This window comes from Grammomys surdaster, unplaced genomic scaffold (assembly GCF_004785775.1).
Source record: "Grammomys surdaster isolate TR1022 unplaced genomic scaffold, NIH_TR_1.0 1057, whole genome shotgun sequence".
NCBI classification, from domain to species: domain Eukaryota; kingdom Metazoa; phylum Chordata; class Mammalia; order Rodentia; family Muridae; genus Grammomys; species Grammomys surdaster.
In genome coordinates, this window is record NW_021605476.1 from 255,554 (window position 1) to 265,503 (window position 9,950).

Sequence of the window (9,950 nt, forward strand, 5' to 3'; positions counted from 1 at the left end):
CAGTGCTGGGGCACAGACAGACAAGAGGAACAACACCAGTGCTGGGGTGCAGACAAGAGGAACAACACCAGTGCTGGGGCACAGACACACAAGAGGAACAACACCAGTGTTGGGGCACAGACAAGAGGAACAACACCAGTGCTGGGGTGCAGATAGACAAGAGGATCTGCAGGACCCACTGTGCACCCGTGTAGCCAAGCAGTGAACTCCAGGCCAGTGAGAGAGCATCTCACAAGAGGTAGACACTGTTCCTAAGGATGACACTTGTAGTTGTCCACCATACACATGTACACATACTTGTACACACACACCCCCACATGCACACATACACGAATGCACAGAGGGTTGGGGTTTTTTTTGGTTTTTGGAGACAGGGTTTCTCTGTATATCTCTGGCTGTCCTGGATTTTTTTGTTGTTTTGTTTTGTTTTCCGAGCAGATAGTTGTTTGTTTAAAGGAAGAAAAGCCTGGTGTGGTAGCATGTAGCACAGTAGCATACGCCTTTAATCCCAGCACTAGGGAGCAGAAGCAGGAGATGTTCATGAGTTCTAAGCCAGATAGGGCTACAGAGTGAGACCCCGTCTCAAAAACAAAACAAGTTAACAAATAAGTTAAGTTCCAGAATCCAAAGCACCTGGTTTCAATTACAGTAGAATTATTCTGGACAGCTAATAAATTGGGAATTGAAAAGTTTTCATGTAATTATAGATGAACAAGTGTTAAGATATGCCGGGTGTTGTTGGCGCACGCCTTTAATCCCAGCACTCAGGAGGCAGAGGAAGGCGGCGGATCTGAGACTGAGGCCAGCCTGGTCTACAGAATGAATTTCAGGACAGCCAAGGTTATATAAAGAAACCCTGTCTGGAAAAAAACAAAACAAAACAAAAGTATAAAGACATGAAACAGTTTGCTCACCATAGAGAAGACTAGATTTTTGACGCATTATCCATCAAGAACTAAGAAATACTTAATTTTTTTTTCCTTTTGAGACAGGGTCTCAAGAAACCCAGGATGGTCTTGAACTTGATATGTAGCTAAACTAAGACTGGCCTCAAACACCAAGTGCTGGGACTGTAAGCACATATGGACCCATGCTCAGGCTCATACAAAAACTGCTTTACGGGTAACTGTTAGTTAAATTGTTTACTACTGTGCAGGTTCAGTCCTTTCTTAGGTTAGGAAAGTCGTGTCTTTGTCCAGTCAGAGGAGCCTTTAATAGATGGGGCTGAGAACCTGAAATGTCACTTCTGACCGTATCTGCTCTATTTTAAGCCCCTGAGTATGTGGCACTTGAGAAAACACCCTTGCTCTCCCACTTGGGAAATATGAACTGTGTGGCCTCTGTTAACCTAACTGTTTTTCTCGAGCTTCCTTCTGACAGATCGGCCTTCTTAACTCCCAGGACTTGAACTGCTGGCCCCTTCATGTGTCCCTATCATCTCCCCAGTGAGGTCCAAAGAAGAAAATGCCACTCTGGTTGGTACACAGTTCTTTTCCAAATTCTGGGACTCAGAGAACCAACTGGAGACTAAGTCCTGGGAGTTCCATCCCCACAGTAAAGCTAGTCAGCCAGGGCCTCTTGGGACTCACATGATGTTAGCTTTGTGCACAGCTGTGACGTTGCTTCGGTGGTTGTTCCGAGCGTACTCAAAGGCGAACTCAGCAATGCGCTTGCTTGCTTCTTCGGTGATGAGCTTGATGCTCTGCACAACCCCATCAACGATCTGAAAGAGAGGAAGCCGTGCTTCACTGGAAGGGGCATGGCAACACTTCGGTACCAGCCAGCTTCAGAGTATAGAGCACGTTATTGTGGCAGCCTGCACAGTCAGTGATGACAAGCTTTGCTATACAGTGACCAACAGAGTGACACCAGACAAGTACACAGGTGTGGAGTAGGCATTCAAACTGTAGAGGGCAAATTCCTAAATTTATAACAGGCCTATACTTCAAAGATAGCAGGCCAGGTTCTTCCTCCCATTTATTTGAGTAGTCAGCCAGAGACCCACAGCACCAAAACAAACACCAATTCCTCACAGAGGGGACGCTGGTCTGTCTTTGAGAGATATTTCCAACTGAGAATTTGAACAAGTGTCTAAAATGTTCAGAAGGAAATCTCATGGGGGTAGAAACGTATCTGAACCAGGTGTGGAAGCACATGTCTTTAATCCCAGCACCAGGGAAGCAGAGCAGGCAGATCCTATGAATTTGAGACCAGCCTGTTCTACATAACAAGTTCCTGAACAACCAGGGCTTAGAGACCCTGTCTTAAACACAAAAAACAAAAAAGTACCTTCCAAAACATCATCAACTACAAAACCTCTCCCCAACAAACAAAACAAAACAAAACTCTCTGACATGAACATACCACATGCTCAATTCCACTGTATTCTCCTTCTGTGTTCTCTCGGATGGTGACAATATTTACATCTGTGTAAGGGGTTTTATACCCTTCAATTGAGACACATGGCCGGACATTGGCATAAAGGTCAAACGTCTTACGAAGCAACAGATTCATAGATGGATGGCCAGCTGCTATGGGGGTCTTTAGTGGGCCTGTAGGAAAGAACAATCAGGTGACAAAAGGGTCCACAGTCTCACAGGGAACCGACTCACCTACGTGGCTCCTGCAATCTGTGTTCTGCCTTCAGCTTCACCCCCTCTCAGACCCAAAAGAAGAACACATCCTCTAGGGAGGTTTCTGGAATATGAACTGCATTTCCTGTCTTGAGAACTTTTGAGGACCCAGGTACTTAGCATCTCCTAAACCTTATCACCTGTGAGGGACATTTACAAATGGGGACAGCAATAATCCCAGCGTAGGAACTTGGCCTAAGCTTACCAGCCAGTGGCTTTCTAAAGATGAGATTCAAACATGGATCTGAACATGGTTTTAAAGAATGCACCAAATGGCAACTATTCTGAATCATGCCCTTAAGCATGTATTAAAATAACAAAAACATCAAAAATCGAACAAGAGGTAAATGGAGCTGGAAATAACAGACATAGTAAAGTTGCTATTAGCCAGAGATACTTTAATGTTGTTACTAGAGTTTTAAACAAATGTTAAGAATAAGAAACAACATTCTCAGGCCAAGAATATAGCTCCATAATAGAGCAAACAAACAAACAAACAAACAAACAAACAAATTGTCCAGAGATGAATGCCTGTAATTCTAGCACTCAGAAGGCTAAGGCACAAATAATCTCAGGTTAAAAGAAAGTTCTAGGCCAGCTGGACTACACTGTGAGACCTAGTCTCAAAAACATAAACACTAAATAAATAAAGTACCTTAACACAATGGCTACTTCATAAAAGGAAGTCTTCACTTTTGATAGAACCTCAGGTCGTACCTGGCTACATGCATGTATTCTCAAACTATGATGCCTAGAATCAACCACAGCTCCTCTCCACTGTACCTTTCAAGCCCATCTTGTTCTTATCCATGGACTCTTTGGCTTCTGGAGGGATCATCCACTTTCCTCCTGGTCCTTGAATCGCTGTGACATTTCGCTCCTCCCACTGAATAGGTACCTAGAAGCCACAAAGCAGCACAGTGAAGTGGACAGACTGAACTACTGACACTGAGACTGCAATACGACTAGAGTCCACACATAGTAAAGATATGTCCCTTAAGGTCTCGAAAGTTCCTGACATGCTGTGACACTCACTAGTGTGCCCAAAGGAACTCTCTGCATTACCCTGGCCAGTCATCACACCCAGCCGCCACCTGCTCATTTATTTTCTTCACGAGGACTCTTAAGGAGGCTATAATTAGATTAGCATGAGAAGTGGAGATACAAGGTTCACAGAAAGTCATAGCACTGATACAGGGATGAGCTGGAAAGCAAAATGGTAAGAGCAAAAAGTCCACCAGAAAAGATCATGTAAGAGTCTACTGACATGAACAAGTTAGCAGATCTGTAAAGGGAAAGCAACTGCTCTCTTACTCTCCTGCCTCTGTCCCCTCGCCCTTCTTCTCCCCTTTCCTTCCCCCTCTCTCCACGTGGTCATGGCTGGCCTCCACTTCTGTCTCTGTCTCTGTCTCTGTCTCTCTCTCTCTCTCCTTTCTCCACCATCTTCTCCCGTTTCTTCTCTTCCTACCTTTGCCCTCTGCCCTAAATAAACCCCTTTGGAGAAAAAAAAAAAAGAGAGAGAGAGAGAGAAAGCAACTGATTGCCTGGGCTAGGAGTTGGGGGGTTAGGGGTGGGTAGGCAGGGGGAGAAGAGCCTGCAGTGACCACTATGGGTTATGGCCTATCTTTTTTGGTGATAAAACTGTTCTGAATTAAGACTGGATGGATGGCTGCACAACTCTGAAAACTGAAAATCACTAGACTAGACGTATGCTCATTTTCAGATACCTTTTTAGTGTCACAGTGAATGTGTGGAGGTTAGGGGTTGACTTTGTTATTGGTTTTCACCTTCCACCTTGTTAGAGACTGGGTCTTTTGCTGTTTGCTGCTGTGTATGCCAGGCTAACTTGCCAGCAGACTTCTGGAGCCTCTCTTCCCTCTGCCTCCCATCTGGCAATAGGAGCACTGGGATTACAGACACAATGCAGCCAGGTGCTGGGATCTGAACTCTGGCCCTCGTACCTGCGTAGCAAACACTTTATCCACTGAGTCTTCACCCCAGCCCTAGAGCGTACAATTTTAATGAGTGGTCTCAATAGTATGTGAATTATATCTTAGTAAAGCTGTCTAAAGAACAAGAAACACCTATGAAGGTACTGGGTAAAGGATAAACTAGTGTCTCTTTCTTTTCCTTCCACCCTTCATATGAGAACTGACATGTGACAGCCAGCACACTGCAGCACTAGACAGAGGACAGAGAAAATGATGTGCACCTTGCTCTCAATTCTTTCTTTCAAAATCACCTGTATAAATGCTGAAGCAGTTTTCCAGAAGTCACAACAAGGCGGGTGAGTGGGCATGTAGACTTCAAAGCACCACAAGTAGTGGAGTGCTATTTTGATTATGTAATAACACACACCAACTATCTACACTGGCAGTGACAGACAGCAGAGAGCCAGTCATCCAGCTCTCAGAAGGCTGACACAAGAAGAACACTACAAACTCAAGGCCAGCCTGAGCTGCACACTAAGTTCTACACTGAGACCAGCTCAGGTTTTGGAGCAAAACTGTGTCTCAAAAGTAAGTAGAGACTGGGAAGACGGCTGAGGTTTGGATCATTTGTTGCTCTTACAGAGGACCCACGTTTAATTTCCTGAACCACATGGAAGCTCGCAACCACCTGTAACTTCAGGAAGGGATCTGACACCCTCTTCTGACCCTCAAAGGCACCAGCCATGCACATGTACATACATACATGCAGGCAAAACACGCAGACACACAAAACAAAATAAAACTTAAAACAAAATAGATAAAACAACAATCTTGGGTTTTGGGTCTCACCAGGCTGGTCTAAAACTTACTATGTAGCCAAAGCTGGCCTAGAACTCACAGAGATTTGCCTGTCTCTGCTTCCCAAGTGCTGGGATTAAGGTCTGGAAAATCATACTCAACTCTGAAATAATTTTATTGCATTTATTTATTTCTGTGCACACAGATCGTGTGCAGGCGCAGGTGCCAGTGTCTGTGGCGGTCAGAAAACAGTAGGGAGAAGGTTTTCTCTGCACCATGTGGGAGCTGGTAATCAAACTCAGGTATTAGGCTGGGCAAGGGCTGTACTCACTGAGCCAACTTACCAGCCCTTGATTTTTTTTTAAGTAGAAAAATATGTGGAGATTAATAACAACACCAACAGATTATGAAGTCTCTGTGGAATATCCTTAAAAGAATTTTAACAACACTTACTTTGGCAGCATCAAAAATCTTCATAACTGAGGCTGAAATTTCTGGGCCAATTCCATCTCCAGGAATTAAAGTTACTGTCTGAACCTGAATATGAGAAATCATTGAAGAAAACAGTAAGAATTGTTTTTTTGTTTTGTTTTGTTTTTAAGAGAATATCGCTCACAGAGAAAGTCACTTTCCCAGGGTATGCCTGAAAGACTCCAATGAGCAAACCTCTCACTGTGATAATGACAGAGGCAGAATCCAACTCCATGATACTCCATGTCTCTGCTCTCAACTGAGTTTGGAAACTTAAATAGTAACACAAGTGATGTGCTTCAAAAAAACAAAAGTAAACTACCAAGTACACTTCCTGCCTTGCACTTCGTTTCAGACAAACTTCAACGACCTGCTGATTTAAGTCTGTAAATCCCAAGATAACAGAATGGTTGAGCGCTGCTCTCCCGGTACATCTCTGCAGGGAAGCCCCAGCTTTCCAGGCTCTGGAAGCCTAGGGGGTTCTTAGCAAACAGTCAGGTGCATAAAACTCCAACATGTGTCCAGAATTTCAGAGGTCTGCTTTGACCCTCCAAGAAAAATCAGACTTCCTTTTTTAGGGCTTCCACATCCCTCACTCAGTTCCTCTATAAAACTAGCTCCATCCTGTGATCTAAGTGAGTATGGTGTCAACAGCAACCAATAACATGCTCAGACCCTCAAGGGCCACTGGACAGCGGATGTGTCTATGGTATAACATCAATTATTTGTTCCAAATGCTCTAAACAACAGTAAGCGAGCATTCCAAACACTGAAGAAATAAAACAAGTCAGGAGAAAAGAGGAAAGGATCTGAACACTCATCCAGACCCTCTTCGTTGGGAACTGCATTTTACCTGGCATATAGTTCTAGCTGCTTCAACTATATTTTAAAAAACTTCATTAATTGAAGGGAAAGAGTAAGGTAAATATAATTAAAATACATTGTACACACATGTATGAAATTCTCAAAGAATACAAATATTTTTTAAAATCATAAATTTGTTTTAATCACTAATTCAACTTTCCCTGGTCCTCTGCTTTATAATGACACTTGGACAGGTTGACTATCTCTCAAGTTTTATATAAGGCTGAATCAATCTCTCTTTTTTTTTTTTTTCCGCTGTACAGTCCTGGCTCTCCTGGAACTCACTCTGTAGACCAGGCTGGCCTGGACCTCAGAAATCCGCCTGCCTCTGCCTCCCAAGTGCTGGGATTAAAGGCGTGCGCCACCACCACCCCCCCCCCCCCCCTCCATCTTTTTTTTTTTTTAAATCTTCTTTATTTCTTTTGAAATGATCTCATTGACCAGGCTAATATATTTTTAAGAATTGGTAGCCTAATGGTTAAAAACCAGCAGAGAGCCATGACTATCTCACCCAGTTCCGGTATGTACTAGATACTTGCCTCTTCTTGCATTTGCTCTGGTGCTGAGGATGGACTTGGGGCCATGTGCACACTAGGCAAGTGTCCTGAAGAGAGCTATATCCCCAGCCCTTCTTGTTTCGTATTTTAAGACAGTTCTATGTTTCCCAAGCTGGCCTTCAATACTGGAGCCCAGCAGGCCCTGTACTTTTGTTGATCCTCTTGCCTCAGCCTCCTGAGCAGCTGAGATCACAGACTTGTACCAAAACGTCAGAATGGGTTTGAAATGTTGGCGTGGCTACTCTTTGAGCTTGAAGTGCAAGCCTTATTCTTACTTTTAAAAAATTGTATTAGTTCTTTGAGAATTCCATACATGTCTTGATCACATTCACCTCCCTCCACCTCTCCCCAGACTCACCTCCTCCTTCTCACCCACCTAACTTTGTGTCCTTTTTCTCTTTTCAAGACCAATTTGTAACGCTCAAATATTCTTGAACATGTGGATTCCCAATGGAACACGGTCATTTGGCCTACCCTCTAATTAGAGAAAACAGATTCTTCCTCTCCTGACAGCTAATACTTGTCAATCATTCCCCAGCAAGAGGTGGAATTTTTGTGCCCAACACCCCCTTCCATGCTGGGATTTAGTCAGGTTTGGGCTTGCATGGGTCTTGCGCATACATTCAACTGCTCTGAGTTCGTATCTGCATTCTGGCATAAGCAGGGCCAAAAGCTCCTTCTTCCTGTTCTCCCACAGGTGATGTCATCTGGGAAGCTACTTTTCTTCTCCAGAACAGACAGCAAATAGAGGGAGAAATATACTATAGTCTCTTTAATTCCTCATGGCATAAAACATCATGTGGGAGTATAGGAATGTAGGAATTATAAAAACCAAATCAGATTCTATAAAAGGGGATAAAACAATAAATAGGAAGTCACTGACACACAGTCTTGGAATGCTCCAAAAATGTGACATCAGCTTTTCAAGCACAGGACTCTAAAGCCAGGAGTTCCAAAAGCAGCAGATTTCATGAGCACTAGGTGATCCACTAACATGGGGTCCACAGACCACATAAGGAAAGTATAAGCCTGGGGGGTCCATAGAAGCACGAGATGTTCAGTCGGTGACCAACCTACTGTTTTTAGGGAAGCTCAGAAAACAAAGACGCAGAGCAGGTTTTTGAAGCTTCTCAACAATTCTCTCAACTTACACTTGTTTTTGAAAAAAATAAAACCCGCAAGTGTCTTAAGACACTAATGAGATCATAAAATAAAGTAACAGACTCAGGGTAACTTCTATGTTTATCATGGCTCCTTGAAGATATTAATGGGGCAAGCTTACATAGCCAGATGTAACAGATTCCTCTTAGATAGGAAAATGACAAGAGATTTGTGTGCTTGTCTGTCAATGACTTTAGTATACATTAGATGTGTGCCCAATTCCCTTTAGTTTTAAATAAATGAAGATAGAATGCTAAGTAATAAATGTATTTGAGCATCTTTCTTGAGAAACTTCTAAAAGGAGAAAATAAAAAGACATAATTATACTCACACCACCAGCAAAACCTCTTGTCACCTGTTTTGTGTTGTGGAATGCACCCAGCAGCCGAGAGACCTATATTAATATCAACAGAGAAATGTTATACACAGAACTCACAGCTCAATACGGGAATCATTTCTCATAGTTTTGCTTGGGGGAGTTGGAAAAACTGGAAGGTTTTTTGTTTTGTTTTGTTTTTAACTTGGAGAGTTTCCAGGAATACTCTTTCAAATATTATTAGTTCAATGTGGCTGACCTGCTCAGACTTGAAATCCTAGGCTGAAATTCTGTATTTTTACTTTGGGAGTTTGTGTGGGCATGTGTGGTAATGAGTATGTATATGTACCTGTGTGTGCATGTGCATGTGTGTGTAGGCATGTCAAAGTCAGAGGTACACACTAGGTGTCCTCCTCTTCTCTTAGTTTTTGAGATAGGGGAGCTCACCAATTTAAGAAGGCGTGGCCAGAAAGCTCCAAGGATCCTCCTGCCTCAGCCTCACCAATCCTGGAATTACAGGCATGTGCCACCGCCCAGGTTTTTGGTTTGTTTGTTTTTATGTAGGTGTAGGAAGTGTGAATTCAGGCCATCACACTTGCAGGACAAGCACTTTACAGACGGAGCCAATTCCCAAATCTCAGCACTAAAGACTTTGAAATCTTTTTGATATTTTTGAAATTGAGTTTATAAATGTAAATTGTCAAAAGACTTGGAAGAGGAAACGGAACTGTACATTTTCATTTCAAACCTTAGTCTTTCTCTAATGCCCTGGTTAGTCTTGTTAATACTCTTGACCACCAGAAAGAAAATTTTCACCATATTCAAAGAGGCAGAATCCTTAAGAAACCCAGGGCACGACTCCTCCCAGAACTTATTCTGTAGATAGATAGAAGGGCAAAGACCAGGGAACTGTCTAAGATCAAAGTGAGCAGATTGCTGAGCTCTTTCTAAAAATTGCTCCAGCAACCAATCAGCAAGTTAGGAATAATTTTTCCTAATGAAAGACCTGTGATCCCAGCTACTCAGTAAACCGAGGCAGGAGGTTCCAAGTTCAAGGCCTGTCTGGGCTACAGGGAATCCTCAAGACTACCACCAATAACTTAACAAGACCATATCTCAAAAAATAGGGAAGGTTAGGGACATAGCTCAGAAGCAAACCACATGCCCAGCATGTACATGCCCCAGTACTGCCAAAGGTATGTGTGTGTGTGGGGGGGGG

The 9,950-nt window shown here is 43.1% G+C and overlaps 1 protein-coding gene across 1 annotated transcript in view; it reads right to left on the reverse strand.

The window, feature by feature from the left end:
- Idh3a (isocitrate dehydrogenase (NAD(+)) 3 alpha) overlaps nucleotides 1-9,950 on the reverse strand; it is a 20,760-nt gene that overhangs the window by 6,408 nt on the left and 4,402 nt on the right. The window contains exons 2-6 of the mRNA XM_028783316.1: nucleotides 8,747-8,809; nucleotides 5,816-5,899; nucleotides 3,417-3,531; nucleotides 2,365-2,552; nucleotides 1,590-1,723 (exon numbers count right to left, since the gene is read on the reverse strand). Coding sequence (XP_028639149.1) covers nucleotides 1,590-1,723; nucleotides 2,365-2,552; nucleotides 3,417-3,531; nucleotides 5,816-5,899; nucleotides 8,747-8,809 — 584 coding nt within the window. The remainder of the gene's footprint in view (nucleotides 1-1,589; nucleotides 1,724-2,364; nucleotides 2,553-3,416; nucleotides 3,532-5,815; nucleotides 5,900-8,746; nucleotides 8,810-9,950) is intronic.